This window comes from Scomber scombrus, chromosome 18 (assembly GCF_963691925.1).
Source record: "Scomber scombrus chromosome 18, fScoSco1.1, whole genome shotgun sequence".
Lineage (NCBI taxonomy): Eukaryota > Metazoa > Chordata > Actinopteri > Scombriformes > Scombridae > Scomber > Scomber scombrus.
In genome coordinates, this window is record NC_084987.1 from 17,306,647 (window position 1) to 17,322,083 (window position 15,437).

General features: G+C 36.3%; 1 protein-coding gene and 4 gene segments (V, D, J or C); all 5 read right to left on the bottom strand.

The window, feature by feature from the left end:
• Nucleotides 1-968: 968 nt before the first annotated feature.
• Nucleotides 969-5,789, bottom strand: LOC133999968 (immunoglobulin gamma-1 heavy chain-like). The gene is made up of 4 exons (XM_062439310.1): nucleotides 5,741-5,789; nucleotides 5,343-5,653; nucleotides 1,367-1,421; nucleotides 969-1,282 (listed from the first exon to the last, which is right to left on the bottom strand). Exons 1-4 carry the CDS (start codon nucleotides 5,787-5,789, stop codon nucleotides 969-971), a joined length of 729 nt encoding a protein of 242 aa, XP_062295294.1.
• Nucleotides 5,790-7,415: 1,626 nt separating this feature from the next.
• Nucleotides 7,416-7,864, bottom strand: LOC133999396 (Ig heavy chain V region 914-like). The segment is given in 2 exon segments: nucleotides 7,416-7,726; nucleotides 7,816-7,864. Coding segments are annotated over 2 exon segments (360 nt in total).
• Nucleotides 7,865-8,559: 695 nt separating this feature from the next.
• LOC133999399 (Ig heavy chain V region 5A-like) lies at nucleotides 8,560-9,684 on the bottom strand. The segment is given in 2 exon segments: nucleotides 8,560-8,864; nucleotides 9,642-9,684. Coding segments are annotated over 2 exon segments (348 nt in total).
• Nucleotides 9,685-10,229: 545 nt separating this feature from the next.
• Nucleotides 10,230-10,681, bottom strand: LOC133999395 (immunoglobulin heavy variable 3-7-like). The segment is given in 2 exon segments: nucleotides 10,230-10,543; nucleotides 10,633-10,681. Coding segments are annotated over 2 exon segments (363 nt in total).
• A 4,301-nt stretch (nucleotides 10,682-14,982) lies between these two features.
• On the bottom strand, nucleotides 14,983-15,428 carry LOC133999969 (Ig heavy chain V region 914-like). The segment is given in 2 exon segments: nucleotides 14,983-15,290; nucleotides 15,380-15,428. Coding segments are annotated over 2 exon segments (357 nt in total).
• Nucleotides 15,429-15,437: the final 9 nt, after the last annotated feature.

Here is a 15,437-nt window from a genome sequence, read left to right on the forward strand (position 1 = left end):
AGTTAACACCTGTGGTCATCCCGGGTAAAAATTGAGCCAAGGACAACAGGAGGCTTCATTCTAAACAACTGCCTTTACTTTGGATCCACTATATTACAATATTAATTATAAAACAATTTGTTCCTGTTTTTCTGTCATGTTTACTGAATTTAGGAGAACAACAACAGGATGATGTGAATAATTAAGTTTGTTCTTTTGTGCAAAGCAAATGTTGGTATTTTATTAAGTTTCAACACGTAGTCAAAAATGGAAAGATGAAATCTTTTAAAATGAATTTGAATCTGTCAGATTACTTTTTTCCCCCAAAACATTTATATCAGCATGTTTGCATTTTGGCTTGTTTGTTAGTTATTGTTGTTTGTGTTTATAAGAGACTGAACCCTGAACTTTAGATGTTTGACTCTTTGCTGACTACATTTTTCTGCTTTTTCCTTCTCATAACATCTGAGTGTAAAAGTGAGAGGAAGTTTCTATTTAGAGCATTACTTTCCATCGACTCAAAGCAACATTAATCATGTAATCTGTTTTTTAAAAACAGGGGGAAAAAAAGGTACTGAATACTGAATCCCTGTTTAATTGTAAACATGCATGCTAATCACATGTCATATAGGTACACAAACAGAAGATGTTCTTTTCTACATTTGTATGTTCTTTTACATCTTTTCAAAGCATTACTCCTCAGGGAAATATTATCTACTATGACATTTAAGACATCATTTATTCATCCTCCACCTCTTGTCGGCTACAAGCGGTTCATCTCCAGTCCAGGCAGGACAGAGTTTGGCCTTTTTGGATTAAAATAAAATAAAATGTGTAAAATATTTTTGGTTTCATAAAAATAATTTTAGAAGTGAAGGAATCAAATAATTGAATTGATCTATTTCATTTTAATATAAAAATGATCATGTGAGTTAATGGGGGTTTGATGTTTACTGTAGGATTTTGTACAGCTGCTCAACCAACTCCAGTCACTGTGAGTCTCGAGCACAATAATAAACAGCAGAATCTTCAGTCTTCAGACTGTTCATCTGCAGATACAGCTGGTCTCTGCTGTCGTCTCTGGAGATGGTGAACCGGCCTTGAACTGACTGAGAGTAGTATTTGCCACTACCACCATTACTGATAGTTGCAATCCACTCCAGTCCTTTTCCAGGAGCCTGTCTGACCCAAGCCATGTAGTAGCCATCAAAGTCAAGTCTAGAGGCTGTACAGGTCAATCTTTGAGATTCTCCAGGCTTTTTGACTGCTGGTTCAGATTGTGTCAGAGTCTGACCATCAACACCTGTTAAGACAAAAGATACAATGGTTACATGCTGCAAGACATTTTTTAAGACAACTTCAACTCAAGATTTGTTAATATTTTCACCTGTCCAGCAGATAGTTAAAAGCAACAGTCCTGTCCTATAGTCCACCATGTTAAACTGTGTGTCCACTGTTCTCTGTCATTCTCTCTGCAGTCAGATAAGTAGAGCTGGAAGACATCAAAGTTTTGCATTGACTCCTCCTCATAGGGAGTAGGGAAACTGATCAAACTTCTGAGAATTTGCAATACTACTTTTAGAGTTTATATAATTTGTAAAAATAGATTTTTAATAGAAATTTACCTCTTGAACAAGTGCCTATAACATTCAGGATGTCAGGTGGGAAATAAATCCCAAGTAGGAATATAAGTAAAGAAAACTGATGAGAATATGTGAAGAAAATGTCCAATGTGAACTATAAACTTTGTTACTTTGTGTAAAACTAAAGTCACTGAAAACTACTAATTTTTCGTTAATGTTTCTACTGTATTATTTAATATAATTAGGGCCCAAGCACTACAGTGTGAAGGCCCTATTGTAATAGTAGAGATTATTATTATTCGTCCGACGGAACAAACGCCTTTTTGACAGCCTAAACGTGCCCCAAAACTCACAAAAATTTGCGCGAACATCAGACCTGGCGAAAAATTTGATATTTTATGGTTCGCCAAAATGTCCGTTGCAAAATGGCTCAATAGCGGCCCCTAACGAATATAAAAATGTGACAGATTGACGTACATGAACGAAATTTGATATATATATATATGTATCATGTCTAGACGCACAAAAAAGTCTATGGGGCCCATGACGTCACTCCAACAGGAAGTCGGCCATTTTGAAAAATATGTACGATTTGGGCGTTTTCCACGCCTCGTATTTTAACGAACTTGTCCTAGGGATTTTATCCGACCGACTTCAAATTCACTCAGAAACATCTTGAGACATTGGAGATGAAAAGTTATCAAAAACTTTTTTAATTAGGGATTCGGTTTGGGCTTGGCGGTGCCACAATTTCCTTCGCCATTCGATCCTTCGCCAAAAAGCAGGAAGTCCTTATAACTCCTACAGACATCGTCCGATCTACACCAAATTAATCACGCATGTAGAAGGTATCGCCCTGAACACGTCTATTCATCAATACTGTGTTAGCTCCATAGCGCCACCTACTGGATACTCGTGCCATTTTGGCATTTTCCATGCCTCGTACTTTTACGAACTCCTCCTAGAGATTTAATCCGACCGACTTCAAATTCACTCAGAAACATCTTGAGACATTGGAGATGAAAAGTTATCAAAAACTTTCTGATTAGGGATTTGGTTTGGGCGTGGCGACGCCAACAATTTCCTCCGCCATTCGATCCTTCGCCAAAAAGCAGGAAATCCTTATAACTCCTACAGACATCGTCCGATCTACACCAAATTAATCACGCATGTAGAGGGTCCCGCCCTGAACACGTCTATACATCAATACTGTGTTAGCTCCATAGCACCACCTACTGGATACAATAGCGCACCCTAGAAAATTTAAAAAAAAAATTTAGCCCCTCAACTCAGATTGACATAGATAAACGAAATTCGGTACAAATATGTATCATGTAAAGACGCACAAAAAAGTCTCTTGGACCCATACCCTCACTCCAACAGGAAGTCGGCCATTTTGAAAAATATGTGCGATTTTGGCGATTTCCACGCCTCGTATTTGAATGAACTCCTCCTAGAGATTTAATCTGACCAACTTCAAATTCACTCAGAAACATCTTGAGACATTGGAGATGAAAAGTTATCAAAAATTTTCTGATTAGGGATTTGGTTGCTTCGTGGCGATGTGAGGAATTTTGCCATTTCTGGAATTGCTGGCCAAATGGGGGTACTGCACCCCGTAGAAGATTAAGAATATCGAGCCCCTCGACTCAGATTGACGTAGACAAACGAAATGTGGCACACATATGTATCATCTAAAGACGCACAAAAAAGTCTCTTGGACTCATATCCTCACTAGGCAAAATGGCTCAATAGCGCCCCCTAGAATATTTAAAAAATCGAGCCCCTCGACTCAGATTGACGTAGACAAACGAAATTTTGTACACATATGTATCGTGTAAAGACGCACTAAAAGGTCTCTCGGACCCATACCCTCACTCTAACAGGAAGTCCGCCATTTTGAATCAAACTTGCGTTTTTGGCGCTGTTTGTTTCCATTTGACCTGGAAGATGCGTCGCAACAAATCTTGCTCATTCGTGGCAGGGCAGGGGAGCTTGGGCCCGGTCGTCGCTGCTTGCAGCTTTAATAATAATTGTTTTTTCTCTTTTTGCTGTAACAGTGACCTGGTGTTGATATGATTAGTGGTGTGAGGGCTCCTCCTCTGGTGACTTCATGTTACAAGTGATCAGACACTTAGGAGTTTTTGTTCAGGTCTGCTAATGGTTTGTGTTATTGTGGGTCTCTGGCACAGTAATACACAGCAGTGTCTTCAGGCTGCATATTCTGTCCATTTAGAGTCACTGTTTTGCTGGAAGAGTCTAAGTCAATACTGAACTTGTTCTTTAGTGAATCTTTGTAGTATGTGGTGTATCCAACTGGTGCACGTCCAATCCACTCCAGTCCTTTCCCTGCAGGCTGTCTGATCCAAGCTGTGTAATAGCTGCTAACAGAATAAGAGACCTGACAGGTGATGGTCAGACGTTGACCTGGCTGCACAGTCACTGAGGCTGGCTGTGTCAACTGTTCACACTTCACACCTGTTAAAAGAAGAAAATGTTTGGTGAAAAATTATCAAACTAAAAAAATAATTGCTGACTATGACAAAACCAGAGAGACTCAAAGGATCCAGCTGCCAACAGCAGCAGCAGAACTACAGAGAACATAGTTGATGTTGAAGCTGATGTGCTGTGATCTCCACTGACAGTCTGATGTGAAGTCTTTATAGCTGAGAAACAAGGAGGATCACTGAGTTTGCATAGAATCAAACACATGAAGGCTGGATGGATCAGATGGATATGACTGATATGATTATATCTATGCCACTATCTATGCCACTATCTATGCGATTTATGGAAGAGGAGTCGTTTATTGTGCATAGAAGAAAATAGACTGACCTACACACACCCAAACAAATATAATATACAAAGATAGGCAGAGCTACAGAAGTCAAAACACACACCAGTTATTTTCCAAAACCCCAGCTTGCTCCTCATTCTCCCTTATCCCACTCTACTCCTAAAACCTGTCCTTGATCTCCTTCATTCTCACACCACATTCCTGCTCTTTCACAGAAAATGACTATTGCTAATTGGAAATCACATCTGCTTTACATAGAACATTTTAATTTCATTACTCACATGTAACACTGTGAAAATGTAGCTGACTTCAACAGCTGTTAACTATTTAATGTATAAAGGATCTCTGCTATTGCTTTAAACTAGTATGCCTTGTATTGCAATGTATTGTTGTTACCACATAATATTAATCATGAAATTAAAGACTGTTGTTAGGGAAAATGTTTATCATGGATAATAGAATACAAAGTTATTAGAATTATCATTGAAACAATTCTATACATGATAATGATCTAAAACTGTGTTATTAGTAGAATACATACTGACTTCACCAAAGATGCTATGTTAGAACATTTTAAACTAGATATTGATCTTTTAATTAGCTATGCTTTTTACTGAGGGTGGATGAAGCTCTAATCCCATTAGTCTCATGTGGACAGCCTTTAGTAAGAATGACACATGACTTTCAAACTAATGTACTTCAATTTCTTGTGAAGCCGGTTCTTCGCTGACAGAAATTACTCCTACATATGTTTACCTCATTGTTTGATACGTCTGCCACTTTTTTGGCCACTTTCAACATCTTCTCTTAGCATTTCTTCCAAGAAACACAAATACATTATATTTCTTATTAAAAACAATTATATTTCACGATTTTAATTTGATTGAATTCAAGTGATGAAATACAACTATTAAGTCATTCTCCCTGGTGGTGGTAAACAGAGGAAGTAGTTTTGGTATGACTCTCTTATTATTGTCTCTCACTGTGTCTCTTCTAGCACAGTAATACACTGCTGTGTCCTCAGTCTTCAGACTGTTCATCTGTAGATAGAGCTTACTGCTGGAGTCATCTCTGGAGATGGTGAATCTACCCTGGACTGACTGGGAGTAAAAAATATGAGAACTGCCTGTGTGTACAAAAGCAATCCACTCCAGTCCTTTTCCAGGAGACTGTCTGACCCAGTTCATGTGGTAGCTACTGAATGTGAATCCAGAGACTGTACAGGTCAGTTTGTGGGATTCTCCAGGTTTTTTAACTGCTGGTTCAGATTCTGTCAGAGTCTGACCATCAACACCTGTTAAGACAAAAGAGAACATTGTTATACACGTTTTTAACTATTTGATGAAGACGACTTCAACTCGAGATCTGTGAATATTTTCACCTGTCCAGCAGATAGTTAGAAGCAGCAGTCCTGTCCTATAGTCCATCATGTTAAACTGTGTGTTCACTGTTCTCTGTCATCCTCTCTGCAGTCAGTTAAGTAGAGCTTGAAGTTGTTAAGGTTTTGCATTGACTCCTCCTCACAGGGAGGACAGAACTGGCTTGGATTGGAGAGCTGGACTGAAAACTGACTGAGACTCCAACAATACAGATGTTGTTCCTCCTTTCCTGAGTGTGTTTAGACAGATTTTCATATGTGTGTATTAGTGAGAAAGAGGAATTAAAATGTGTGGAGTGTTTATTAGTACACTAGTTAGTTTGATGTCTAGATGCCACAAACAATACAAAGTGCACTGTCAGACCAAAACAAGTATGAAGTTAAACAGATGAAGCTGCAGTCACTGCTGACCCAATAGTTAAAATGTTTTATTTGTGATATGTTGAAGTGACCTCACAAATATTAAACCTCTAGTTCAGTTCATCATTCAGTTCAGATCAGAGAAAATTGGACCTGAGTGTCTCAGTTTACTGACAGAGAAAGTTGAAAGTGACTGCCCTCCAGTGTTTTTCTAAAGAACTGCAACATTCATTTTGACTTACAGTAAATTGTGACATTATATTACAAATATGTAGTCAAAATAATTGATTCATGTAATATGAATAACATTTTTGTTCTGAGTCAGATTTTTCTCTTCAGATGTTCAATATTTTGCAGAATTTTGTTTTTCTTTTGTTCAAAAAATTAGAACAGCAACATTGTGCATATTTGACATGCTGTTGCTATCATCTTTACTGATTTCTACACGTCCTCTGGAACTGCTAGCATAAGTGTTACTACTGGCAGTAGAGTAGCCAACCCTCATCTATTCTAATGCTTTTCCTGCAGGTTGTCTGATCCAGTGCATAGTACAGCAGCTAAATGTGAATCCAGATCCCCTGCAGGAGAGACTGAGACTGTGATTCTTTTTTTGTAGTTGTTTATTATGAGTTTTGTCATAAACCCAAACAATAATCACAAAGACTGTCTGTATGATACATTTTAAGATGAACTCATGTATCAATGAAATGAGAGAAATTGTGATGGAGTCATGGCTACTGGGTTTATGCAGGCCTGCTGATAGTTTGTATCACTGTAGTTTACATGTAAACAGAAATAAACAGTCCTCAGGCTGCAGATTCAGTCCTGTTAATGTCACATTTATAGTTGTGTATGTGTAGAAAATGACTGACATGCTGAAGACTGATTTCCTGTGAGATTATGTGCTTTTAAGCCACATTGTCAGCTGAATGTATTTAATTTTAATAAACTCATTTATGTATTTAATTGTGATTTCAGAGTCTTTAAATAAATGAAACAAGCTGCTATTCATTTTACAAATCTTAATTTAAGCTCTTTTATAAAAATTGTAATAATAATATTATAATTTTATTTATTAATATTATTTACATATCATGGCATTATACTATATTTTATACATATTTTCCATTTTAGAATATGTGTCTTTTAGGTCCAAAGAAATATCACATGGTTCTCAAACATAAGAGCAGGATCAGATTATGTATATACTGTTTGAACAACTTAAACTGAATACATTAATCATGTGAGATAATTGGAGTTTTGAGCCCAGTGATGATGTTTACTGTAGGATTTTGTACAGCTGCTCAACCAACTCCAGTCACTGTGAGTCTCGAGCACAATAATAAACAGCAGAATCTTCAGTCTTCAGACTGTTCATCTGCAGATACAGCTGCTGTCTGCTGTTGTCTCTGGAGATGGTGAACCGGCCTTGAACTGACTGAGAGTAGTAGATGCTACTACTACTATAGATAGATGCAACCCACTCCAGTCCTTTTCCAGGAGCCTGTCTGACCCAGGCCATCCAGTAGCTGCTGAATGTGAATCCAGAGGTTGTACAGGTCAGTTTGTGGGATTCTTCAGGTTTTTTAACTGCTGGTTCAGATTCTGTCAGAGTCTGACCATCAACACCTGTTAAGACAAACAACAAAATAATCAGTTACTTTAAGCTGGTGACTTTTAAAAGGCAGCTTCAACTCAGGATCTGTGAAAATCTTCACCTGTCCAGCAGATAGTTAGAATCAGCAGTCCTGTCCTATAGTCCATCATGTTAAACTGTGTGTCCACTGTTCTCTGTCATCTTCTCTGCAGTCAGATAAGTAGAGCTGGAAGACATCAACGTTTTGCATTGACTCCTCCTCACAGGGAGGAAACAACTAGATTGAACTTTTGAACATTTGCAATACTACTTTTAATATATATTGTATATATTTATTATGTAGTTTTAATGAATAAAAAATCACCTCTTGAACAAATATTTAGTTTTTCTCATAAAGTGCTCCTAACATTCAGGATGTCAGCAGACAAAGAGGAAATAAAACCCCAGTATGAATATAAGTGATGAAATCTGATGAGAATATGTGAAGAAAAATGTAACCTCTCAGTTCATGGATATCATCAATACCAATCTTCTTTAGACAATAAAAATAAAATGTCCAATGTGAAATATAAACTTTGTTACCTTTTGTAAAACAACAGTCAAAGAAAACTACAGTAACCAGTTTGTTTCTTTCTGCAATTTGGTGCAATTTAATCACCTGGACTTGAAACATTAATATTGTGAGTCAGAAAGACAGAAACCTTTTTGGTAAAAGTCTCTACTGTATTATTAAATATTATTATATATGTTAACAGTGAAGTGTTGTTGAAATGATTAGTGGTGTGAGGGCTCCTCCTCTGGTGGCTTCATGTTACAAGTGTTCAGACACTGAGGGGTTTTTGTTCAGGTCTGCTGATGGTTTGTGTTATTGTGGGTCTCTGGCACAGTAATACACAGCAGTGTCTTCAGACTGCATATTCTGTCCATTTAGAGTCACTGTTTTACTGGAAGAGTCTAAGTCAATACTGAACTTGTTCTTTAGTGAATCTTTGTAGTATGAATCTCCAGTATATTTCCATCCAATCCACTCCAGTCCTTTCCCTGCAGGCTGTCTGATCCAAGCTGTAGCGGAGCTGCTAACAGAATAAGAGACCTGACAGGTGATGGACAGACGTTGACCTGGCTGCACAGTCACTGAGGCAGGCTGAGTCAACTGTTCACACTTCACACCTGTTAAAAGAAGAAAATTGTTTGTGAAAAATTATTAACTAAAAGAAGAATTGCTGTGTTTGAATTGATGTGAAGTCTTTATAGCTGAGAAATAAGGAGGATCACTGAGTTTGCATATAAACACATGAAGCATTCATGCTGGTCTGACTAGATCCTAATAACATTGATGAAACCTTTCAAGCGGCATGTGTTTTTCACTGTGATCCGTACTGACTCTTTTTCACTATAATTTGTCTTGGGTTAATATCCCTGCATTTAAAGAAACAACTGTCAACTTACTCAAAACATTTTTAATGATTCAATTCTAAACTTTGTACATGCAGTTGTTTCATTAGGACACAACATTGTGTAATCTTAGCAAATTCTAGTATAATTACAAACTACATGGTGGATCAGGATTGCTATTACTAAGTTAATATTAACTTAAAGGGCTGTTATCTATCATGAATAATGAAACACACATCTATTAGTACTGCAATAAAAGTGATCTTAGGCACAATGCTAACAGTGTTCTCTAGTGCTTTCTCTTAGACATGTAAGTATTTTTCCCCCTGAGATAATTCTTCCTATATCAGATCCATTTACTGTGAGTAAGAGACCTGACAGGTGATGGTCAGACGTTGACCTGGCTGCACAGCAACTGAGGCTGGCTGTGTCAACTGTTCACACTTCACACCTGTGGAGGAAAACATGTTGAGTATTGAGTCAGTGTAACAACAGTGAACAGTAAGTGTGCTGTGATCATACTGTCAGTGTCTCTGCCTGAGTGAGACTCACAGGATCCAGCAGCCAGCAGCAGCAGCAGAGCTAAAGAGAACATGGTTGGTATTGAAGGTGATCTGATGCGAGCTTCTCTTCTTCTGCTTCAACTGACAGCATGATATCAAGTGTTTATAGCGGACTGTAAGGAAGTTCAATTTGCATAAAGAAAGACACTGGCAGGTTATAAAAGAATAGGGACTGTCCTTGTGAAAGTAATAAAACTGGAATTGTATTATAAGGAGTATTTTAATATTGTATTACATGCATTATATTCATATTAAAATATAATACATATCTGGGACATTGAGTTGTGTATGTATTCATATGATTAATTGAACAGAATTGTACATTTACATGTACAGGGAAGTAATAACCATGGAAGCATGTCAACAAATATAATCATCACATATTCAAAATGTAAATTGTCTAAAAACTGAAAGATGACAGCAAAAGTAACAGATAGCAGAACTACACAACATATAGCAATTTTATGTTTTTTTTTGCTGGTGATGTTGAAGTAAAGTTTATTCTGTGAAAATCAGAGGGAACAATATGACTTGGTTTGACATGATGAGTTTTTGTACAGCGATGCTCCTTCCTGTGTTACTGTGAGTCTCGAGCACAATAATAAACAGCAGAATCTTCAGTCTTCAGACTGTTCATCTGCAGATACAGCTGCTGTCTGCCGTCGTCTCTGGAGATGGTGAACCGTCCTTGAACTGACTGAGAGTAGTAGATCTCAGCACTGTCATATCTAATCAATGCAATCCACTCCAGTCCTTTTCCAGGAGCCTGTCTGATCCAGGCCATCCAGTTGCTGCTGAATGACAATCCAGAAGTTGTACAGGTCAGTTTGTGGGATTCTTCAGGCTTTTTAACTGCTGGTTCAGATTCTGTCAGAGTCTGACCATCAACACCTGTTAAGACAAAAAAAGAGGAGTCACTTTCTTCATATGTTAGCATCATTTGAAGGACAGATTCAACTCAAGATCTTGAATATTTTCACCTGCCCAGCAGATAGTTAGAAGCAGCAGTCCTGTCCTATAGTCCATCATGTTAAACTGTGTGTCCACTGTTCTCTGTCATCCTCTCTGCAGTCAGATAAGTAGAGCTGGAAGACATCAAAGTTTTGCATTGACTCCTCCTCTCAGAGGAGATACAACTGTAGTGGATTTGGCCATCAGTACAATGTATAGTTAGAGTTGAATGTCTGGCCAAATTTATTAATGATTTAATGCAATGTGAATTTATGTTGATTTTGAATTATTTTCAGAAGTAACACAATCATAACTGAACAGTAGATATGATGTGCTGCTGCAGGTCAACAAGGTGATGTTCATACTGTACATGAACTGAAACCAAAGGCAGGTTGAACATCTAAACATTAATACATGTCATGTGAATTGTATGTACAAATTTAGAAGTAGAGTTTCTTGACCAGTGCTCCCATCGACTGGGGTTATTGGGTGGATTACTCACCATTACATAAGTCACTTTTTTATGAACAGTGAGTGAGTTTATAACAATTGTTAATAAGAGTGAACCTTCTGAAGACATTTCAGTTGAGGCAGTGTTACACAGTGAAATTAAAAATGAACAATCATTTTTTGTTTTTCTTTTAATCTAATTCCATATTGTTATTTATATATTTCTCTGTGCATTGTTTTTGGAAAATTGTTGATAAAGACCAAAATAAATGACGTACCACTACTAATGTTTGCAGTAGTCATACAATTCAATCAAATTAAATTGTGTGCATGTAAATAATTGTCCCTGGCTCTGGTTACTTTGGGCTTTGATCCAGATGTTGACAACCCCTCAATCCATCCCTGATAAGAAGTCTAACAAACAGCAACATCATCTAGTGGTTACATTGTGTGTTCATCTGCATGTCTGTGTTCTTTTAGGAGCAATATCAGTCTTCTTACTGCCTTCTGTTCTACAGTCTCCTACTGCTCCCTGTAGGTCTTTGTTACAGACACAACACTGAGGGTTTTTGTAAAGCCTTACTACTGCTCCTTACAGTAATAAACAGTGTGTGAATATGTGTCTAGCACAGTAATACACTGCAGAGTCCTCAAACTTCTAGCATAAGTTTTCCTACTGGCATCAGAGAAGTCGACCCCTATCCACTCTGGTACTTTTCCTGCAGGTTGTCTGATCCACTTCATACCACAGCATGTAAATGAGAATCTGCAGGAGAGAATGAGAGTCTCCACAGACTTGGTATTAGTGGGTAAACATCGGTATATATATCAGTATCAATTTGTATCTGTCCATATTGGATAAGATATCACATCTGGAAAATACTATTGTTATTATCAAGAGAGAAAGAAATATTGCATTATCTCTTATAATTGGTATGATTGAAGTATCTTTCAAATAATTCTGAAGGCATACATTGTTGTTATTCTTTGTCTCCTGGTTGGATCCTTGTTAAACTTTTATTTATTTAATTATTTATAATAATGTGTATAACAACATCTAATCACTTGTACATTACTTATAATAGATTGATATGTGCTCATGAATATAAAGTAAACATTTCAATGTAAATTTCAATTTGCCAATTGCAATGTCATGATCGATAGTCAGTACTTTCTTGTCTGACTTCCTTTGACCAAATTCAATTTTTAATTTTTTATTTTTTTAATTGTTTTAAATCACTGGTAGCTAATCAGCAGAAGAAAAAATCACGACAAATGTTAATGTCAGAGTTCAAACCAACAAGTAAATGACACAGGCTGCTCCAGTTGAACTATCTCACGGTCAAATGCAAAACACTTCTGTCAAGCATCATCGGTCAAGCAGCTACGATGACTAACACTCCCCAGACATAAACTAGAGGAACTCATTACAATCATTAACTAATCAAACTCATCACAAGGAAACACTCATCATACATAATCCAACACACCAAAAAGGCTCCATGATCCTTCTGTCACCTATAAAAGCCACAGCTGTGTCCCAAATCACTTATTCAGTGATGTCTGTCCATAACTATGGTCATTGTTTCCATTATACACAGTTTTGAGGGATCATAAATATTAATAACATGGTCCAAAATAAATACTGTATAAGAGTGATTGTGTATACAACCTGATCAACTTCAACATTACAGACAAATCAACTCAGCTAATGTTACTGCTGATTTTAGTCTGTAATCTGTATGTATTCTATCTAAAATAATGTTCATGAAATGGTTTGATATGCCCTTTTTTTTTTTTAAATTAATATTTTATCTTTCTGAAGCCACTTCATGCCTTGATACATACTGACATGTAAATACAGTTATCTCGTTTTAATAAAGTTTATTTGCAGTTCTGACAATTTCTAAACCGTTTCACAGCTGCAGGTGTGCTCCCAGATGTGCAGAGAGGGGAAGTGACTCTGTAAAGATGATATGTTTAGAAATGTCACTGATAGTGTCTGTCCTGCAGTGTTTTTTGAAAGAACTGCAACATTCATTTTTACTTTTATTGAGACATTACATTTCAAATAAGATAATTTATATTAATAAGCCTGTACATATCTTGAACAATGATTCTGATTGTTCTGTCATTTACTGTTTTGTGTTGTGAATTTATTAAAAAAAGACACAACAACAGAAGTAATAAATAAAAGATCTATAAAAGTACTGTCTGTCACCCCAGTGATGATGTTTACTGGATTGTGTACAACTGTGATTTTAACATCCATTTTTAACAGTTTGTCTGCTAGCAATTTCTCTGAGCTTTTTAATTCTGCTGCTTTTAATCCTCATTTTAATACAAAGGAGTTGATTTCCTTTTTTAATCATACTTGTAAGTCTGTCCTGTCTTTGCCCCCTACAAGGAGAAAAAGTCAAAAATATCAACACAATCCTGACTTGTTTATTTTTACTGTTTATTATTTTATCTTATTATATTTCATTTATATTTATATATTTTTATATGATATTTTCATCATCTCCTTACTGTATACTGTATGTCCTCTACCTTCATCATGTCAATGTCAGTCTTGTTACTGCTGCTTTATAAATATAGCTATTATTATTATTATTATTATTATTATTATTATTATTATTATTATTATTATTATTATTATTATTATTATTATTATTATTATTATTATTGTTATTTTTTTTATTTTGCTGTTGTTGTCTAACATATAGTTTCATGAATATAAAGGAGTTGATTTGTGTGAAATGTCAATAACAACTTTACAGTTACCACAGTTTTTACACAGAAATGATGGTCAACAGCCCTCATTTAAAGAAACTAAACCTCATTCTTCAGTTAACACCTGTGGTCATCCCGGGTAAAAATTGAGCCAAGGACAACAGGAGGCTTCATTCTAAACAACTGCCTTTCCTTTGGATCAACTATATTACAATATAAATTATAAAATAATTTGTTCCTGTTTTTCTGCCATGTTTACTGAATTTAGGAGAACAACAACAGGATGATGTGACTTATTACGTTTTTTTTTGTGAAAAGCAAATGCTGGTATTTTATTAATTATAAACAGGAAATAAGTGTTGTTTCAACACGTAGTCAAAAGGGGAAAGAGGAATATTTTAAAATGAATTTGAATCTGTCAGATTACTTTTTTTCCAAAAAATTTATATCAGCATGTTTGCATTTTGGCTTGTTTGTTAGTTATTGTTGTTTGTGTGTATAAGAGTCTGAACCCTGAACTCTAGATGTTTAACTCTTTGCTGACTACATTTTTCTGCTCTTTCCTTCTCATAACGTCTGAGTGTGAAAGTGAGAGGAAGTTTCTATTTAGAGCATTACTTTCCATCGACTTAAGTCAAGTCAAGTCAAGTCAAACTTTATTTATAAAGCACATTTAAAAACAACCTCAGTTGAACCAAAGTGCTGTACAGTTATTAAAATACAATATGATCATACACAAATATAATAACTAACAGCAATATTAATCATGTAATCAGGGGGAAAAGGTGAATACTAAATCCCTGTTTAATTGTAAACATGCATGCTAATCACATGTCATATAGGTACACAAACAGAATATGTTCTTTTCTACATTTGTATGTTCTTTTACATCTTTTCAAAGCATTACTCCTCAGGGAAATATTATCTACTATCACATTTAAGACATCATTTATTCCTCCTCCACCTCTTGTCGGCTACAAGCGGTTCATCTCCAGTCCAGGCAGGACAGAGTTTGGCCTTTTTGGATTAAAATAAAATAAAATGTGTAAAATATTTTTAGTTTCATGAAAATAATTTTGGAAGTGAAGGAATCAAATAATTGTATTCATTTGTTTTATTTTAATAAAACATCATGTGAGTTAATTGGGGTCTTATGTTTACTGTAGGATTTTGTACAGCTGCTCAACCAACTCCAGTCACTGTGAGTCTCGAGCACAATAATAAACAGCAGAATCTTCAGTCTTCAGACTGTTCATCTGCAGATACAGCTGCTCTCTGCTGTCGTCTCTGGAGATGATGAACCGGCCTTGAACTGACTGAGAGTAGTAGATGTTACTACTGTAGATAGAAGCAACCCACTCCAGTCCTTTTCCAGGAGCCTGTCTGATCCAAGCCATGTAGTAGCTGCTGAATGACAATCCAGAGGTTGTACAGGTCAGTTTGTGGGATTCTCCAGGCTTTTTAACTGCGGGTTCAGATTCTGTCAGAGTTTGACCGTCAACACCTGTTAAGACAAAAAACAAAATATTCAATTACTTTAAGATGTTAAGTTTTTTAAGGCAGCTTCAACTCAGGATCTGTGAAAATCTTCACCTGTCCAGCAGATAGTTAGAAGCAGCAGTCCTGTCCTATAGTCCATCATGTTAAACTG